At 40.7% G+C, this 20,206-nt stretch overlaps 3 protein-coding genes across 7 annotated transcripts in view; 1 reads left to right on the top strand and 2 right to left on the bottom strand.

The window, feature by feature from the left end:
* The window catches only part of ino80 (INO80 complex ATPase subunit), a 38,618-nt gene extending 33,761 nt beyond the window's left edge, over window positions 1-4,857 (bottom strand). The window contains exons 1-11 of one of the 5 annotated variants that reach the window (XM_065963911.1): window positions 4,664-4,857; window positions 2,983-3,047; window positions 2,406-2,597; window positions 2,059-2,219; window positions 1,846-1,913; window positions 1,490-1,636; window positions 1,248-1,368; window positions 907-1,112; window positions 750-803; window positions 362-565; window positions 30-234 (exon numbers count right to left, since the gene is read on the bottom strand). In XM_065963911.1, the coding sequence (XP_065819983.1) occupies window positions 30-234; window positions 362-565; window positions 750-803; window positions 907-1,112; window positions 1,248-1,368; window positions 1,490-1,636; window positions 1,846-1,913; window positions 2,059-2,219; window positions 2,406-2,557 (1,318 nt within the window). In that variant the 5' untranslated portion in view covers window positions 2,558-2,597; window positions 2,983-3,047; window positions 4,664-4,857. Of the gene's footprint in view, window positions 1-29; window positions 235-361; window positions 566-749; window positions 804-906; window positions 1,113-1,247; window positions 1,369-1,489; window positions 1,637-1,845; window positions 1,914-2,052; window positions 2,220-2,405; window positions 2,598-2,982; window positions 3,048-4,532; window positions 4,639-4,663 lie in introns of those variants that run through there. The other 4 variants (XM_065963909.1, XM_065963912.1, XM_029277073.2 and 1 more) reach the window with 4 other exon arrangements.
* A 688-nt stretch (window positions 4,858-5,545) lies between these two features.
* Window positions 5,546-10,899, bottom strand: vps18 (VPS18 core subunit of CORVET and HOPS complexes). The gene is made up of 9 exons (XM_020632436.3): window positions 10,471-10,899; window positions 10,194-10,335; window positions 9,928-10,019; window positions 9,421-9,671; window positions 8,823-9,176; window positions 7,443-8,705; window positions 7,084-7,293; window positions 6,596-6,832; window positions 5,546-6,483 (listed from the first exon to the last, which is right to left on the bottom strand). Exons 1-9 carry the CDS (start codon window positions 10,571-10,573, stop codon window positions 6,187-6,189), a joined length of 2,949 nt encoding a protein of 982 aa, XP_020488092.1. The 5' UTR covers window positions 10,574-10,899; the 3' UTR covers window positions 5,546-6,186.
* Window positions 10,900-11,296: 397 nt separating this feature from the next.
* rhov (ras homolog family member V) lies at window positions 11,297-14,588 on the top strand. Its single transcript, XM_020632434.3, has 3 exons — window positions 11,297-11,741; window positions 12,217-12,275; window positions 12,684-14,588. Exons 1-3 carry the CDS (start codon window positions 11,537-11,539, stop codon window positions 13,128-13,130), a joined length of 711 nt encoding a protein of 236 aa, XP_020488090.1. The 5' UTR covers window positions 11,297-11,536; the 3' UTR covers window positions 13,131-14,588.
* Window positions 14,589-20,206: the final 5,618 nt, after the last annotated feature.

Here is a 20,206-nt window from a genome sequence, read left to right on the forward strand (position 1 = left end):
CAACTGCTCCAGTAACAGAGTAAGCATACCGTAGTCCTCCGGTCCCATGTTAACCATCACTCCTCCTCCGATGTCAATTTGTCTCTGCGCTGCTTTGTCGTCCAGCTTACTCAGAATTTCCTCCTGAGCCGTGTCTCCCTCTGGGCCCCCAATGCTTGCTTTCCCGCTCATGAAATGAGCGTACAGCTCAGTCTGTGTGATGAGGAAATTCAGTTTACGCTGCTGACGCTTTGCCTGCGAAAGATAACATGGAAGGGAAAAACAAATTACTTTTAACATCTTGATCCGAGAAGTAAAATGCAATTACAGTCAAAATCTTTAAAACTTTTTTTTCAAACACCGTCATTTCCGTGCCACTTACCTCTCTCATCTCTTCGTCTAGTTTGCGTTGCTCCAGCGCCTCCTTCTCTGCCCTCTTCCTGTGCTCCTTTTCTACTTTGTCGTATTTCTTCCAGTAAAGCATCATCTCCTTGGTGAGGCGGCGAGCTCGAGGTAATGTCTCCTTGCAGTTCTTCTGGGCCTGGATAGCCGCCCGCCGTACCTCCCTCATGCACTGATGAGCCAACTGAGAAAATAATACAGAGCATCAATGTTGGGCTTAATCTATGATTTATATTTGAATAATAATAGACAATTAAGAACTAGAGTCATAAAACTACCAGTAACAGAAGTATATTTGACAACATTATCTTAAGTATTTATGGATAAAAACCTTTAAAAAGTCATTATAGTGAGTCCACTTAGCTTACCTTTTTAGCATTGGTTAACACCAAGTTCTTTGCAGAGGTCTTCTGCTTGAAAGTCTGCATTAAAGGCGTACATGGAATAATTATGAGTAATAACCACAAAACATGGTACTGGACACGTTTCAAAATACCATCTGTTTTTATTGAAGAGCATACTAACCTTGGGGATCTCCTTTTTAGCGATGGTTAGCCAGACTTTACGTCTTCGCGCGTTCAGCTGCTCAATGGTGAGATGTTTCTTTTTCACCACGGACATTGGAGCATCATGGGAAAACTTTGCAAAGATCTTGGTGACATAAGGACGCCCTTCATCCAGAAAGTCTCCCTCTCCACGTTTCTTCTTTTTCTTCACCTTTTTTAGTTTGGCTGGAAAAAAAATAGATAAATTCATCAGCGTGAGATCCTGTCTTCTATTCCAGTGTTTTTTTTCTTCATTTTTGCCTCTTGACATTGAAAAAATAATTCCTTAACAGATTTCTGACACATTTTTTGTGACTTTACCTTTAAATTTCTTCTCATCTTTGATTTTCTTCTTCTTCGGGCCCAGAAGGTGGCGCTGTTGCTCATAGAAGGAGTCATGAGTGGAAAGGAGACCGGTGCTATAATACTGATATTGATGAAGCTGTAGGGAAAAGCACAACAATATATAAACAATAATAATAATAATAATAATAATGATGATATGACTTCAACATATGTGAAGCGTACTGTTATTATCAAGACGCACTGCGTGTGTTCTTTACCTCTCGGTCAGAGTGAAACTTGCTCTGATGCTGCCTGGTGAAGCGATGTAGCCTTAGCATGTCATGCAGCTCCTCTCGAGACAAACAGAAGTCAGAGTCATCTGAGTCCGTGTCCGAGTCTGTGGTGTCGTCACTCAGCAGGATATTCTGCGGGAGACAGAGGAAGAGGCATGAGCTCAAAGGGAGTTGATGTATACTGTATGAAGGTATATATGTTGCCTAAGAAAGTAGGTAGAAATGGCAAAGCAGTGGAACGTTCTTAACAATGTGATTGTTTGTATTGTGTATTGCAACTGCCTGAATACTCTAATATGTAGTACAAGGGAGAAGATTTGTAAAAAAAATAAATAAAGTACCTTCAGCCATTTCCTGTTCTTCTTGAGCTTGGAGAAATTGTAAAAACTAGCTTTGTCTGCCTTTTGGTCTGTGGAGAGAGAAAACCTCGTAGGATAAATGTGCAGGAAAGAAATCTTCCATGAACAGTTAAATAACCCTGAAGGGGGCGATGCACTTTAGTAGTGAGTAGTAATCTGTGAATAACAGTGTGTCTGTATGGATCTTACCTTTACCTTGCAGCAGAATGCCGTTGAGGGGCTTCCCCTCTGACAACTCATCCCTTTCCTCACATGGCTCAGTCTTCACCGTCATCGCTGTATGCTGAGTAGAGGGGTCCAAGGAAAGCCCTGACCCCAATTCACCATCGCTGTCATCACTGTCATCACTATCATCACTGGAACATGTGAAGATTTCAGTCAACCCTTTGCCTATAGCAACAACTGAATGTAAAGCACTAGACTATATCCAAACATGAGCTGTCTTTAAATCACAACATCTAGTGTCACTCGTCCGAAATGGGAATAATCCAAAGTCTAAAATTGAAATATTATTGCCCTTTCCAACTCTACTCTGACAGTACCTGGTTATGTCTCGGTTGAAGACGACGGCAGTCTGGCGCAGAAAACTGTCCAACCTCAGGGATCTTTCCAAGCGCTGCAGGTAAAGAGGTTTGGCTAGGCCGGAGCTCCCCGATGATCCAACCTCCAGTCGGCCACCCTGCCCCGACGCCATGCAGCACAGACAGCTCTGCCCAGCAGGGCAGCAACTTTTACTAGAGAGAGAGAAGTGAATAGAAGAAAAAAAAAAAGGGATAGGCTTATGTCTCAAGGTCAGAAAAAGCAGCACAGGACACAGCTTACTGTGGGATGGGTAAGGCTCCGCTCTTAGATTGCAATTCACCTAAATCTTGGCAGGAACTGAAGGTATGAAGTTTGATACATCTTACAGGATCTTTTTTTGAAACATGTAGGAGTTACTCTCCTTCTAGTCTGTTCTAGTCTGGTTATTCACCTTTCAATCACTGTCTACAACTCAAATAATGTCATAGTAATAAAAAAAAAGAAGTAATTAAGTCCAAATATCAGACGAGTGTTTCTGAGTACGAGTATTGAACCAACATAAGAACGACAAAAAAACGACATAAACAGCTGACCTACCTTCTCAGTAAGGGATGCCATTGTTCTTTATTCCAAGATGAAAGTTTCTACAAAGGATAATACCCCTACAAAATAAGAAACCCGCAGTTATACACTGGTATGCATAACAATAAGACAATTACAGTAAGTGGTCTTTAACACGTGTTTTGTTTCAAGTTTATTTTATTGTGCAATACAGAAATCTGAGTATTACACATGTGTAGGCTATGTGATTTATAAAATATATAAATATTTTCTGAAGTTGTAATAATAAAGGAAATGACAGGTCATGCAACACTACTGTGAAAAACATGTATATGATTTACCTCCATGTTTAAGATGCACATGGAAACTCTACTATTTAGAGATAAAAGGTACGTAGAGGTAGGGCTGGGAAATATATCGAGTTTTTAAGATAAATCGATATATTTTCAAACAAGATAAAGGGAAAGTCAACATTGTTAATATGGATATAGTTTATGTTGCATTAAAGTAATGTTATAGAGGTGCCAGTTCACCTTTTTCTCATCTCACTGATGATGACTGACTGTCTGTCCCTCTTATCCCTGCTCCTCCTCTCTCTCTCTTTTATTGTATTTAAGGAACGTTTTTACTTTATAATATTACTTTTTAAATTCACAAACAGGTAGTTTATTTTTCCATGTGCTTTCATTGTTAATAAAATACATATCGATATATATATATCGAGTATCGCCATTCAGCTAAACAATATCAAGATATGAGTTTTGGTCCATATCGCCCCAGCCCTAGTATTGTAGAGGATGAACAAAAAAACAGTTTAATTTTCAAAGTTTACTTTTAATGGGACTCAAACTTGCATTCTGTTTAAGATATCTTTTAATTTTTTGAGTGCTTGTATTGACAGTGAAGATGGTATTGTAAACTTCAATCAGTTGCACTTTGTTATTACCACTCATTGTATTTTTACTTGAGGGGGCAACTCCTTCGCCTCATGTGTTGAAAGATGGTACATTTAAGAATAAAAGAGAGAAAATGAGTTTGGCCTTCTTCAGAGATAAAAGCTTCCTATCCTTGTTAGCATGTGAACAGTAGCCACAGTGTGCCAGCTAACCTTGGCTTGTGGACTGTAGCCTCACAGCTAACGACCGCTAGCTGCCCTGCAGAGGAAGCGCAGGCTGAGTTACCTCCGATCAATGATAGTAAAAGAGTCAAGCTGGTGGTTTACGCACACTGACAGTGTGTAGTGGGTAAACCTCACTAAACATGTAAAATCTGCGTGTTTTTGTTGTTCATAAAGCCTTTTTTTGTTGTTGCAGGGCTGCAGCCTCCTTGCTATCTCCTCTCTAATGTAGCTTTTCATCACAGACTTTTAGCCTCTCATGTATTAAAAGCATTCTGTGTGTCCTCTCTCGCTCCATTAATATGAAGTATTCAAATCGGCCCCTGTCTCTTTAAGGCCACCACCTCCCCGCCTAAATAGTGGTTTTTTTTTTTTTTTAAGAAACGATATTAGTAGATTGTTAATAGTTTAAACAAGGCTAGTCGTGATGCAAGCGACAGCAAGGCCCCGAGGCCCGCGGCTCTCGTACCCCATGATGCGGACCCGAGCGGGGGACTTGGGTTGAACGAATGATCCCCATGTTTTAATTCTCTCTCTCCCCTCCCGGCCATCTTCCCCCATTGCTCCTTCGCCATAACATCCACCACGGGAGACTCTCACCTCAACCCCCGTGTGCCCCCTTTTCGCCTCTCTCGTCGCTGCTGGGCCGACTCTCGGTTCTCTGACTCCAAAATGGCGGTTTCGGGCGCCGAGCGAGTCTGTGAGCTTTGAGTCGGCAGCAGCAGCAGAGAGGCGGCCACTTTCTGTTACTGAGAGAGCAGAGACACGACGCCATGGCGAGGGTACAGCAAGGAGCAGGCGTTGTAATCAATCACCGAGAGAGGGATGCCCGCAGTCGCTGTCTCCGAGGACGTAATTATGACTTAAAAAATTTACGCAGTATCGTATCTTGAAAGGTGAGGTACACCTCCACTCTGTGTGCCATTTTTGACCTTATGTGCACTGCTTATACACGTGAATCGATGAATTTCCGAAGTTGATTAGTAGCGTCTGCTCACCGCGAAGATTACCGAGCAACGTCTTACGTCATCAGAAGGGAACTCCTTTTTAGGTATAGCGAGGCAGTCAGACACATTAATATTAACCTTATTATTTAGTCTATGATACAAATAACATTTTATAATTATGATTGTACTCTTGTGAAAAGTTTTCACTTACGTTTTTTTTAAAATATGAATGTAATTCCTTTGTATAATTAAAAAAACAATTGTCAATTTATAGTGACTATAAAACATTTTATTTTATAGGACTTATTTGTTCCCCACGATAATGCATGTTTGTCACAGTTGTGTAAACTCAAATCCAACTTCTAAACCACAGTTTTACACTATAATGAACTTATTCACTAATACTTGTATATGTATTGCGTATTTGTCATACTTCAATTCCATGATCTCCAGATTTTTTTACATTCTTCAGATTGACTCCTGAGCCACTGTGATGCAGGTTGTTCATTATTCTCAGTTAAATCAATAGATAAAATCATTTGTTAGATATTTATTACACTTCAAACAACCAGAATAAACAGTCGATCAATACTGACAAGCCTTAATTGGCCACAGTTGAATTTTGAATGGATGAATAAATAGTTCCTTATTCGCCCCTTATTCATTGGAAGATGAACACAGAGCTACACAAAAGAGCAGATGGACTGAGCAAATAAATCACAGAAATTGTCGAAGTGCAGGTTTTGTTTCCAAAAGACAAAATAAGTGCATGACCTAATGAGTTAATTGTTGTTTGGTGCAGTTATATCCGATTACAGCTTTCAAATCCTTTTCTGCCATATTAATTAGAGGATCCAGCACATTGTACACACTGTACAACTCTTGCTATTCTTTACACCCCCTGACCATCTTGTACCATTGCCAATAATTCCAACTATCTACGTCACATTCCTGTACAAAGTGCAAAGGTCTTTAAATGAGCCTCAAATACTGCCAGCAAAAAAAAAGTGTATACAACTGAAGCTGATGCAGGTTTCTGCAGTAGGCACTTCCAACAGGCAATCAGGTTAAGTCTGTTTCCACTGAACTAGTCAGTACTACTGATGATGCAGTTTCTTTGACGTATAAATGATGGGCTGTCTTGTCTTTTCACAATAAAAGTTGAGGAGGTCTAATTCATAACCAGCTGGATTTCTCCTCCTCAAACTTCTGTGGATCAATAAAAGGTTTGTCGATGGTCTTGATCATCAGATCGCCGCAGTAAACGCATTCTGACGCAATGATGTCATCAATGTCAGATTTGATCTGCTCACGGCTTGTGCCTGCATTGCCTTTTCCAAGACTGGAGGTGTCTCCTTCGTCCTTCGTCACTGTGCGGAGGCGTGACTTGGAGGATTGTGTGGTTGAAGCCAGCTTTTTCTGCAGGTCTTCCAGACGACTTTGCTTATAAACCGACAGATGAGGGGTCACTTCCTGAAAGGCAGACAAAAAGGACAAGGATGGAATTAATACATGAATAAATGAGAGGTACAGGCACATACTAACAGTAAAAAAAAGCAGCGTTGTTGCAGTGATAGATTGTTACCTGGAAGAGGCAGTCATAGTGGAACATATGGCCACACAGGAATAGATAGAAGGGCCTGTTGAGTAATGGGAAGTCACAAGCAGCACACTTTTCTTGGGAATCCACGACACCATATTTGTTCCTCATTTCCTGAATGTCTTCTCTGATGCGTTTAGCGCTTTCTGTGGCCTCCTCCATTTCCTGCTTCAGCTCCTCGATGTGCTGATTGTACTCCTCCAGGGAGCTGCAGATAGCCTCCTAAGAAACCGTAATAAATAGAAAATGAAGAAGTGCATTCATTTCAACAAACATGCTGTGTTTGCTGTATGTACACAGCTTTTTTATGTAAACCAAACACTAAGCCAACATTTTTTTTTTTGTAGAGGGCACCCAGGTTTAACTTCTATAGTCAATGACACCTGAAGTCACACAATAGGTTTTTGTTGATAAAATGACTTGTGTAAGTGTCAATAACAAGAAACAGAAAAAGGAAATACTTTCTCCCTCACCTTAAAATGGTCAATGGTGACAAAGTCTGGGAAGAAGGGCAGGATGTCTTCAATTTTGAGCAGATTGCAGCTGGACAGACAGTTCATGGCTTTCTTCACATCTTTCTCCTCCTGCACCACATGCCGAGCAATTTTAAGCCAAAGCTTTTTCCTCAGCTCCTCATCGTCCTCAGGCAGGTCTGCACAGGACTTGGCCAAGTCTACATCCACCTATGGACAATAATTATAATGCGAGTTAGAGACATTTGTCTGTATAAGACTTAAGATAGCAGGAATCTTTTATAATAACCTGGATTCATATTTGTACATGATAAAAAAAAAAAAATACAGATGGATGCATTTTAAATGTAATCACTTACTTGTAAAGCAAGATCCACCGCCTCCTCGTACAGCTCCATAATTCTATAAACCAGGACACAGGCCCGGAGGTAGCCATGTTCTGCACACAGTCTGAGGGCATACTTCAGGTCATAGTGGATCTCTGAGGCATGTGTTCCTGCCTGCTCCAGATACCAGAGCAAAGAGTCTGGCTTATACTTGGCATAAAGAGACAGCAGGTAGTTGTGTATGGCCTCCTCTGTCACTGTCAGCTCGTACACACAGAACTCCATGTAGCGGATGGTTTCGTTAATCTGCTGGGTGCTTCCCATCTGGCTGTAGTTCATCAGAGCCGGGATTAGCTTCTTAGGGTCCAGTCGCTTGCCCATTTGAATCCATGCATCCACCACTTTTTTGGGAATGTGCTGCATGAGGACCGGGGAGAACTTGTAGAAAAGCTTTTGATCACAATGCTTAGAGAGGACTTCCAGAGCGGCACTGTAGTCGTCATGTTGGCAGTAGTGGGATATTACTCTCTCGTAATCCTGCATAACAACTGAGAAGTAAACCATGTCATCAACATTGCCGTGGCTGGCTAGCAGGTCGTAGATGGTGCTGCGGTTGTTGTACAGGCACTCTTTGTGCTTGGAGTTGCTCAGGAAGTTGCGAAATTCCTCGCGGGTCTCCTGGAAAATGAGGCTGTTGCCGTCGCTCTCCAGCTGGCCGAGTCGGTTCAGGTAGAGCTCGGCAAGCCAGGTGACCAGCAGGGTGATCTGCGTTCTCTCACCCTGTTTCAAATTATTCAGTTTCTTCAGCAAGAACTCCTTCAGGGCTTCTTCTTGTTTGGCTTCGATAAACTTGAGCGCGATCTCCTCAAAGTAGTTCTGAGTCAGTGCGTAGCATTTAGCGCTCTCAATGTAACGTTTGTTTTGGAAGCAGTGCTCTGCCTCCTTGGCCAGCACCATGTCCATGCACTCAGGCCGGTCTCTGCAGTACTCCTTAGCCAGATCAAATTTACTCATGCTCATGTACATCTGCCACACGTCCCTGGCCTCGCGCTGGACGTGGTACCTGAAAACCGCCCGCTCGGTGTAAATCCACACCAAGCCGCCAATTGGGTCTTTAATCATTCTCTTAAGGGTGCCAAATTTATCTGGGAACACATCCTCATAAACCACCTGTCCATTCAGGGTGCAGATGGCCTTTACTCTGTCATGGAGCAGCAGCAGGAAGTGGAACTGAGTCAGCACAATGGAGATGGGCTTGTTGACACTTAGATCAATGTCCGGGGTGTACTCCCATACCTTTTACAATGCAAGGAAGGGAAAAATGGAGAAAAAATGTGAAACATAGAGTCAGAACAAAAAGGTGCATTTTGAGAGGCGTAAACTACACTTTAAGGAGAGAACCGTAAGCATTACCTGCACATCACTCAACAGGGAATCAGGCCTGACATAGTCCAGCTGACCATAAAGAACTCCGTTTCCCATCATCCAGGCAAAAGCCTTAGGGGAGTTTCTGAGTTTTGATGTGTAGAAGGTGATCTCACTGTAGCCCATGTTGGCGGGGAATTCCTGGAAACTGGGCAGGAGGTCCTGGTTCTGGCTGAAGATGGAGCTGAAGCCCTGCTGCTCGGACCCCTCAGCCACCTTCCCCACGAACTGGAACAGGCGTTTGCGGGTGGTGGCAATGATGAAGTACTTGTTCTCCAGGCCCCGCTCCACCTCCAGGCAGCAGACTGGTGCAGGTTTCCCATCCTCCTCCAGGGAATGGACCTGTCTCAGGTGGAAAATGTGTTGTTGTTGTTTTTTTACAGTTGGATTCACAACAGATAAATCAAGGATGTTGGTTATTTTTTCAGAGTTTCTATTGATTACAGATGTATGGAAAGACCTCAAAGTAACACCAAACTTATTATACCCAAAAAAATTGGCGTTCTTGGGGCAAAGATTTATAAGCATCAAAACTGGATAACACAAGCTAAATGCTATAAAAAAAAAACCCTCATCAGCCTCTGACCTGTCTGAAGAACTGATCTGGATTGGTGTTGAAAAGGCTGCCCTCAGTTGTAGAGATCTCCGCCTCAAAGATGATGCCTTGACTGGTGCCAACCAGAATGGGTCCTGTGTTGGTCTCATTTCCCAGCAGCTTGTTCCAGCCGATGCTTTCGATGAGGTGGCCTCTCCAGCGGGACAGACCGCGCACTTTCTGAGTGTTCCTGTTGAGGTACAGACACTCGCTGGTGCTCAAGCTGATCAGCAGATGGGAGCCTGAAGCATGATAATAAGGAGGAGGAAATACTTTCTGTAAATAAGCCATTAATAAAAACACTTCCAAAGTAATCCAAACATTGATTTAGAAACATCTGGTGTTTATTTTTGAGGCTTGCTGTCTCTAAATCGGTTTTATTTGTCAAGACAAAATGGTACAAGTATGATATTTAAAGAAGCACAAAAGGCAATATGAACAATATCCCATTTCTGTGACTTCTGAAAGCGATATCTAATGAAGATATAGTTTTCTCACCAGTGGGGTCCAGGAACAGTTTGTGCACTTTGCTTTCATCTTTCCTTCCTAAGTCAGTCTGATTGGGCTGATCAGGCTTGGCCAAGTCAATCCTATATAGTGCAATACAACATAAAACATTAGTATCAGCGTCTTGTTTGAGACCAGCAAACAAAAGATGAGTATCACTAATCACAGCAAAGACCATCAAGTGGGTCAAACTAATCAAATCAAAACCTAACAAGCAATAGTGAGCATGATCACAGTGTTATGATAGTGTTATTTGCCTCAGCAGAGTGTCCTTTCCCAGACTCATGCACAGCTGATTGTTGCAGACTGCCAGATGGTTTATCTTCTCAGGGGGGGTAAAATCGATCCTCTGCTTGTTGAATATCGGCTTCTCTTCCTCGAGTCTCACGTTTACAAAACCTGGCGAACGAGCACAACTTCATGTCAAGCAAAGGCCTTCAGTCCATATAATGACTTCGACATTTAAGTGTGTGCTTGTACACTCCTCAAAGGCGACTAAATTGTCATTACATCCTTGCAGACAGGGCGACCTACCTGAATGAGTTAAGCCGATGTTTGCAGAAGACAAGCGGCTCCGCTGCTGCGCACTTTGCCTGCTGTTTTGCGAGTCCTCGTACTCGTCAAGAATTGAAGCCATTGTTGAACTGACCTTGTTTTGCCTTAACACGCTATCCGTAAAGGAGGAATGAACAGATTTTTTTAAAAGAAGACTGACGACGTAATTATCCTAAAGGGACATGGCTAAACAGCTAGCTAGCTTTCACCACCGCCAGCCGTACAGGAAACTGTACAAGAGGAACTTCCTCTCGACTCTTTTACCTTAACTGAGAAGCAAAGAGCAAAACACACGAATAGCTAACATGTGATTGTATTATACTTCAACCATTCATAACTATACCTACAACAACTAGCCTAGCTTCCGACTACACAACACAGGGTGGACCCGGAGAATCAGGTGACACATGGGATCATGTGACCACATCTGTTGTAAGTGTTGTAATCTGACACCAGGGGGCGCAGTTTGTCCAAATAAGAAAACCTTTAATGTTACTTTTTTTTTTTAGAAATGAGTTGGGTAGACATTAATTTTAAAATATGACGTGCATTATTTTATTTTTTTAGTGATGTACATACTATGTATATCAACGTGTTGTATTCATCTTATTATTCACGCTTTATTATGAAATTAATTTGTGAATAAAATGGAATTATAACCATTGCTTTACAGATCCTTTGCATCTATTGCAAAAATAAACAACTTGGGCTATGTTAAATAAAGGCAACTAAAAAAAAAACATTACTACTTAATATAAAATAACAAACTTAAGACGTCAAAATAACTTGAGCCAAGAATAAATATACAGAAAGTAAACAACAATAATTCATCTTTTGTGGGAGTGTCTATGTAAATCACAACCTGTCCGATCACAAACTTACCCTAAAAAACGTCCCTCCCCACACATGTGTCCCGTCATTCAGAACAGGATAGGTAACTTGGCGGTAGGTAGGCAAAGAAGACACTGACTAGCTCTCTCCAGTATTATCATTAAGATCGGAAAACGGGAAAGTCTGCGTTTTGAGGTTTAATGTGCGGCTCGACATGCCACCTAACATGGATTATTTCTACCACGAGTCCCGAGTCCCTTCCTCTTGCGGGCTGACCCGGGAGGACGAGCTGGAGCCCGGGGTGATCAGCTGTATGCTGGTCGGAGACGGAGCTGTGGGGAAGACCAGCATGATAGTCAGCTACACCTCCAATGGATACCCGGCAGAGTACCAACAGACTGGTTTTGATGTCTTCTCTGGTGAGTTCATTTTATAACTATCAATCTACTCTATTATTACTATCTATCTTGGATCATATGCCATTTCAGCTTTTATGTAGTGATTGATTCTTTGTATGTGCATGTTGAGGAAAGGAGTTCTGCCTGAACCTTTTACTGACTATATATTAGGCTACAGAGTATTTATTGACAATGTGAATATAAGGAGTAGCAAGTTTATAGGTAGGCTATAAATTGAAGTAAATCAATAAGTTAGCACGAGAGCTGGTGTTTCTTATTTGGTTCAGTATGGAGGTGATTCATTTGAAATGATGGACTTCAAAAGCTTCCAAGTGTCACTGTTTCCAAGTTAATATGTTGATTGGAGGGTTTAACTTGCGTAGTAGGTATTTGTATCTGCTTCATTTCAGTGCTTGAAATGTTTTATCGCTTTGAAATTTGTGCAAAATAAAGTAAACTAAATTAAAAAATGTTGTGTTTTTTTTTTTGTCTACAGGTCAGGTCCAAGTAGAAGGATCTCCGGTCAAAGTTCAGCTTCTGGACACTGCTGGACAGGTAAGATCATAGTTTTGTGTTATTGTGTAATCTAGAAATTATTTAGGTTTGTGCCACCATGTAATTTTTACTAATATTTTGTATTATTTATTTAATCTGTAGTTATAGACACATTTCTTTTCTGATAATTTTCTGACAGTTGGGAATTTTGTGTCAGTTGATATTTCCATCTTTTTTAACAAATGGCATCTACGCAATTTAATCCCATTGATACCACAATACAGGCCTATTGATTATTTGAAAGTACAGACGTCTTGCTTCATCCCATCTGTGACTCAGTAACACGTTTTCACCACGTAGTGTATGAATGATCTTTTTCTCTGACACCTCTGTGAATCAGCCTCTTTCACTCTACCATGACGAAACCGTTTGTTCAAACCATCCGCTCTTTGTTTCTGTTACTTTCAGGAGGAGTTTGATGAATTCAGAGCTCTGTCCTACGCCCACACAGACGTCTTCCTCCTGTGCTTCAGCATGGTGAACCCCACCTCATTTCACAACATCACCAAGAAGTGGGTTTCAGAGATCCGGGCCCATAACCCTTCCTCACCCATCGTCCTGGTTGGGACTCAGTCAGACCTCTTGCTTGACGTGAACGTCCTCATAAACCTGGACCAATCACATGTCAAGCCAATTCTGAGCTCCAGGGCCCGGAGCATGGCAGAGAAGATCAGGGCCACAGACTACATTGAGTGTTCGTCACTCACACAAAAGAACTTGAAGGAGGCGTTTGACGCGGCTATCTTCGCTGCCATTAAGAGCAAGACTCGCAAGAGCAAGAAGAGGAGGTTTTCGGACAGGCGCACCAAAGCTTTCTCCAGGTGTAGCTGGAAGAAGTTCTTTTGCTTCGTCTAAATACATGAACAGACTTTTAACCCTGTGGGTTGTGGACAGAAATCTTATTTATACTTTTGCCTGATGTCACAGCTCCAGAGTTTTTTTTTTCCTCTGGGAAGCCAAACTGTGCAGAGAAATATAACATGAGCACAGAGTGAGAGCATTGAGAGCTAACCTCTTTGAAGACAACAGAGAGGATTAAGGGTCATTCCAGGTTTCAGGGTCTGGTTTCACTCAGCATATCTGTGTTGTTTACATTATATACAAATGGTTGATTGTTCCAGGGTTATATAAGAAAACACATCTTAAATGATATAATCAAAGTATGTAAATGCTTTCCTTTCTATGCAGCCACTTGTGAGAAAAGCGCTTTGAACGAAGGCAAAAGGAGGCATAAACATCCCCAACATACAGACAGACAGAGAGAGAGAGAGAGAGAGAGTGAGAAGCTCAGGCCGTCATGTAAATGTTGTCAATTTGCATGAAGCATGGGCTTTGCAGCCTTCAGTGCAAGTGAGAGAGAAACAGAAAGTGTCCATGCTCTGTTTGAGCAGATGAGTTAGCCACTTCTCGTGTATTCATGCTGTCCGGTTGCTTCATCCTATTTATATGCAGCCAGCTGCAAGTTCATGTTGCAGTGTGAGATGCCACATTCTTACCCGCATGTGAAAGCTTCCCTGGCTGCTATTTTCTAGTCTACAAGTTAATTATCTGGCAAACTTATCATCACTTATAGACATGTTTGGCTAGAGTATTATGAGCTGATCTGTGGAAAGGAAAGAAAGCAGGAGGATTCATTTGATACAAATCAGAAATGATTGTATTTTCTTTGTCTTAATTCCCAGATTGACACAGGAACTTGTTTGGAAATCCTCTTGTCTGAGCTGAAAGGTTGAATGGGAGCTGTAATCATTGTCTTTTTGTCTCTTCCTCCCATCAATCTGCATTTGTGAAAGCTAGCACTGCAGGAGTCTTGACTTCCACCCTGCAGTCCGTCCCACCTGGCTTTTTATATTCGCTCCCTCTTTGTTTGTATTCTCAATACACTCCTTATCCCCTCAAAGGCCCTGTGTGCACAGAGTGAGAGGATGATTCACTGCCTCTTTTGAATGTAAGTGTAAACTAATACACTTTTATAAAAAGCCCTGCAGGTCTGTGATGTATATGTAAAAGTGATCCATATTTTGCATGGCAGCTTGATGATATCTGGAATATATTGAAGTGGTTACAGAGCTTTTCTTTATTATGCTTCTTGTAGAAGTCAACTGAATGTAAATGGTATTCTGTTTGTTTAAACAATGTTTTAATGTTTTATGTATATGAAATATGAAAGAAAACATGGATTTTAAATGCATTATTGTACTCCACTAACTGTTTTGGTTATATTTGATATCCCTGTCATCATCTCCTTCTCTAACACGTGTCTTTTTTACATGTCGGAGTGATGTGTTGCAAATAAATGAAGTGCAAATTATAGCCCCTGTGTTATGTGTGTTTTTTAGAACAACTTCCATGAAATGTTATGGCACAAACAACCATCTATCAGATCTCACAGTGGCAGGCAACTTTGCATCCAGGGAACAGATTTGTAAAGGAGTTTTCAGAAGCACTAAAAAAATCTGTGAGCATTATTCTCTGCAGGGAGTCGGAATAATCCTACTCACCCCTCAGAAGGTACCTTTCCTCAACCATTACTCTGTCCAAGGATATGAAAAGAAACCCTTTGGCCTCCAGCCGAGCCTCGGGTTGACCAATTCTAAAACAATCCACATGGCTGCTGATTGGGTCTGGCTGTGCCATGCTGTGACTGACTGCTGTGTCTGAAGCCCCTCTGAAGGGCTAAAGAGATGGAAGAGTGAGTCACATTCACTGATTGTGAATAATCAGTACTGGTGTACTCGCTGATCACTTAAATAGATAGTGTATCATTGACGTGTCACTATGAAAACAGCATAAATAAATGCTTTAATGTGCTTGTCTTCAGCCACAGTTTGGTTAAAAAAATTAAAGCACATTGACGGAGGTGTCTTTGTGCAGTAAACTGTGGTAACTGGCAGAGATGTAATGGGTTCAAGAAGCCAGTGTTGACCTGAACGCTGTTCAAAGCGGTTTGAATGAGTCACAGATGAACGGAACAAAAAACATGCGTTCATCCTAATTCATCAAAAATCTGGTTGCCTTTAGTCAGAGCTCCATCCGTCATAGCCGCAATGGATTCTGTTTGAACCACTCTTTATCAACGGGTTAAAGCAGGACATCCTTCATCTCGGCCTGATGACCTCATATGGAGAGGTCACAGAGCAGAGCTGGTGCTTTGCCATCTGACACTGCTGACATAGCTGGACTCATGATTAACTTTGGTTTGACCCTAAGGGAAGCCGCTGGTGCTAGATTTTGGAAACTTCTCCAGTGACTTTGTCGGATGGAAACCAATTAGTGTAGCTATGATTCAAGAGTGTGAAGCTATTGTGAGATATTTTGAAACGGTTCGATTGTGCTGATAGCTCACTGGAGCTTTTGGCATCTTTCAAATCATGCTATTGGTTTTAGAGCCCGTACCTTTTTATGTTCTGGTAAAGTTTTACTTGATTTCAGATGTGACAGACTGTGGTTTTCTTAAATTAAACTTTAAAGCCCATCGTCCGAACAACAAATCAAAGGGGGTTACAGCTAGCTGCAAATACATGAATATAGTAATGTAGCTGCTAAAGAGTCAGGTAATTCCCTGAGGTTTCGGCTAATATGAAAAACAGAGCTAAAAGAATAGTGATTACTGGACTTCAATTCATTCATGTTGCCCTGTAGCTTCTCAACCCAAAAATAAGCACATTTTAACTAACACATTTGCTCTACAAATTAATATTGTAGCTTCATTTTCATTATTTTGTGTACAGCTCCCTGTGTTAACTTCTGCTGGCAAAATAATCAGTTTATGAAGGTAACATTAATATTTTAAATGTCAATTCTCAAAGTGTGTGGTCACCCTATCAAGTTGGTTTCTCTGTACTTATCCTGAACTGATGACCTCAATTGTAACATGTTTCTAATTTCTGTGCATTTTGGTGACTATTCTAGTTTGTGGGGACTTATATGTGACTACGGATGAAAAATGATTTTAGTCTACGAGCCTATTTTCTACTTTTAATCCACTGCAATGTCTCTGATTTAGTGTTTGATTTATAATTTACATTTCGGGCCCTTAAGTCTACCCTGAACTAAAAATGATGTATTGATATGTGATTTAGAATGACCTCTTAGGCTTCTGATAGTTGTTTTGATGTGTGTGCTTTCAACCAGGAAGCTGATGTTTATTTGTTTATTTGTTTATTTGTTTGTTAATTTGTTGATTCAGAGCCCACATCATAATGATCATTGATTACAGGCTTGTTGCCACTTCCTGATGTCCTGCCCATTTTAACGAACTGTTTGCCTGATAGTACCGTAATGTTGCCAATAAATGTTTCTTTTCACGTTAGAGACAGTGTGCAAGAGTTTACCTTTGAGTTTTTGGTGAACACATTTCTCTCTTACTCACCTGTCTTGTGAAATGGATGTGCAAAGGTTTTTTTCTATACTCAATCATTCCTAACGTAAACTATTTATCTAATGCCTTAATAACAACCCAGCAGTCATACACATTTCCCCAGAAGGGAGACACTTGACACCGTTGTCAATGCACAGTGTTTTACTGAGGTGCAGGGAGCGATTATTACCAACATCCTTTTCTATTTGACCTCCTGACAGCAGCAATGTTACCTTGTTCATAAATCTCAGCAGAAAGTTGGTCATTACTGAGGAAAAGTATGCGGACAATTATAAAAGTGAAATTGCAACCAACCTCAATTATCTTGTAAGTACAGACAAGACTCAGTTCTTATGAGGCTAAGATGAAATCCAAAAAAACAAATTTAGTCAAAAGTTTGAATCTGTTGGGATTGCTTTTCATCGAGTGTGTCAGCCTTATCCAGAAAGAGAAGGGATGTTCAGCTTTGTGCTGAAGCAGGTGAGTGTCAGGAGCTCTATGGTTATACATTTCTTGAAAGGGGACAGTTCTTGGTCAAGGCAGGTCATGACACTCGTTTCAGAAATGTTATCTGTTATTTATGACTCTTTTCCAAACCAATGTGCGTGTTTTCCATTGAGAAGAAACACAATTGAAAGATGTTTAATATGTTTCAAAAGTGAGATTTTTCAGATGTTGATCTAATTTTTGCCGAAACCAAATCTCACCAGAAAATCAGATTCTGTCATTGTATTCATCAAACTGATCAACAAGAGATTTTCAAGTTGCACCTCATTTATATTGGGACAAAAATGAACAAAATAACTTTTTTGTAGTCAGAAGTGCAAAGATAAGGTTCCTGCACATACACAGTCTTTGTTTGTGATGTCTCTGAAACTTGTTTGTGAAGTCACACCGCCCATAAAGCACAATTTGTGATGAAAGTCTTTATGTGTGTTTTTCTGCACTCATACAAGATGCAAATGCACACACATGCACAGGTTGTGCAGTCACACACACATTGAGCAATCGTAAAGGCCATGTTGGACAGGTTTTTGGTTCCCAGGAGTTCAGTGAACTTCTTCTACTCCTCCTCTTTCTTTTCTCATGGTTAGTCATCCTTTTTTTCTCTCTTATCCTCGCACAGGGCTGGTCCTCCTCCCAGGAACCCCTGCTCGTTCGCAAATGTGTCAGGACTGAGTAGTCAACCAGGTCCTCCTCTGGCTCAGGGCCAGTTTCACTCTCGCTGGGTTTCACTATAATCGAAGATTTGGCAATGAGGCCTGGGAATCAGCAGGTGCACAGACAGGTCTGTCTGGCTGCAGATAAAACCAATTGGCTCACTATTGTTGTTCCTTCGCTTTTGAATTTGGCAGTTTGGACACTTTTGTTTTGGAGGAGACTTTGCAGCTTCACTTTTACACAGAGACAAACTACCTGTTGCAATTTGTTGTTATTGTCTTTTCAATTAATAACTATCTGCATGTGTGTGTGAGAATCTTGTGTAACAATTAGATTTGAATTAGCACGGAAGAAAAAACTAAAAAACATAACAAATTGAAAGACCTTCTCCATTTAATGATAAGCAATGTAGTATTTACAACATACAGCTGTAAAACATGTTTAACTAAAAAAAGGTTAAAATTGCACATGGTTGCTATTTCAATATTTCTCATGTAATTTCCTCAAAGAATACATTTGCATGACAAAAGCTGCCAATCACATCAAGTGCACAGGTCTGTTGATTAAGAAAAAAACCTGTCAAAACATAAACTGTCAGTTTCGGTGTCAAGCAAAGCCAGTGGGAATCGCTCCAGTTCCTGGCTGTGACTATGCCTGCAGGCAACAACGATTATTTCTGTCCCACAGTTAGCAGATTCAGCTTGCCACTGTTAATCTGTCGCTCGTCATTCATGCAGTCGAATCATTCACGGGGAGGGTAATATGCAAACAGCCTCAGACACTTGCAAAGTCAACAGCAGTTTGTAATCAGAAACCTTTGCACATCTTGCAGGGCACTTTAAATACACCTGGGTCATTATCAGATACACTTCTTCTTTTCTGCATGTTGTCTGTTTTTTTTTTGGCTTTATCTCAATCTGCAGTCATCATGCACATAATGACTTCTGAGTGACAATGATCAAAGCTGTGCACAGCCAAAGTACATGCAGCTTTCAAGATGAGACGACCGAAGATCGCTCTTAGCACTGAGGGAACGACGAGATTATTAACACTTCAAACAGTCAGCGCTCGTTGTCACTCTGACGACCCACAGACATGCAGGACATTAGTGACTCTCTTCAGCTCACTGAAATGATGTGTGAAGACTGCTCTGATGTGTCTGCAGCTTTCATGTGCTTTCACTGAATTCACATTCATGACTTTCATTTGTTGGGTTAAGTTTATTATTCCAAATGTACTGGAAAGTGGATGCACAAAAGAGAAAATGCACTCAAAACACACACACACACACACACACACACACACACACACACACACACACACACACACACACACACACACACACACACACCTCAAACACTGGAAAAAGAAGACTTCTGCATTTTATCTGAGAAACAGTTAGCACATTTTAATTGTTGTTGCTCTTCACTTATTGTCTGTGAACTTTTCTCTTTCTCATGATATGTTTATTAGGATGTGTGCTGCTGCTGTCTTGCAGGTCACCCAGTGAAAGAGATCTCGATCTCAATGGGTTCATTACCACATTATATAAAGGTTAAATCAAATTTAAAATAAAATGAAATAAAGACACAGCAACACAGTAGAGTATCAGTATGAATAGTAATACAGGCATAGATGTAAATAAAATTATTCAGCCAAATGTATGTGACACAGGTATAATATCAACAGAGATTTGTAAAACTGAATGTTATTGCTATGAAATAAAGCTGTCTTAAAAACGTTGTTTCAGTTTAAACATTTTAACAAAAAAAAAATATTGAAGGAGTTCCTTTTTGTTTCAAAGTCCAATCCCTTTTTGATTGTTACTCACCACACAAATCATTTTTAGTGACAACTTCTCTTGCACTCCCAGTCATTTAGTTGTTGTTGTTAGTTTATTTAGATCTTTAAGCACACATTATTTGTTCAATAATAAATACCTGTATGATCCCAACTAGGCAGGCAGTGAAGGCAAGTTAATATATAACAAGCCATGAACATGACAGATATTGAACATGATATTGCTAAAAAGAAGACAACACTAACACCTATACACAATCATGTGTTGCCCCAATGTGCAGTGTTTATCAAATACTCAGTAGAGGTGAATAAAAAACACATGAACAGGCAGTACATAAAACAGTCTCATAACAGTACGCAAAGATAATAATGCTGAACTGTTTTTTTGGTGTTCTTGATAATAGACTTTCTTTCTTTCATTCAAAATGGTGTTCCTTTTTCACTATTTTTAATGTGTGAATACAATTTCTCCACCTGTTGTTCACCCATTTGTACACACAGTTCAAGTTGATGTTAATTGGGAAATCATCTATCAATTGTTGTGTAAGTACAAGCTTTCTTCGGAGATGAAAAAAGGCAATCTGACTAAACTCTGAGTGCTGGTTTACTC

This window comes from Labrus bergylta, chromosome 15 (assembly GCF_963930695.1).
Source record: "Labrus bergylta chromosome 15, fLabBer1.1, whole genome shotgun sequence".
NCBI lineage: Eukaryota > Metazoa > Chordata > Actinopteri > Labriformes > Labridae > Labrus > Labrus bergylta.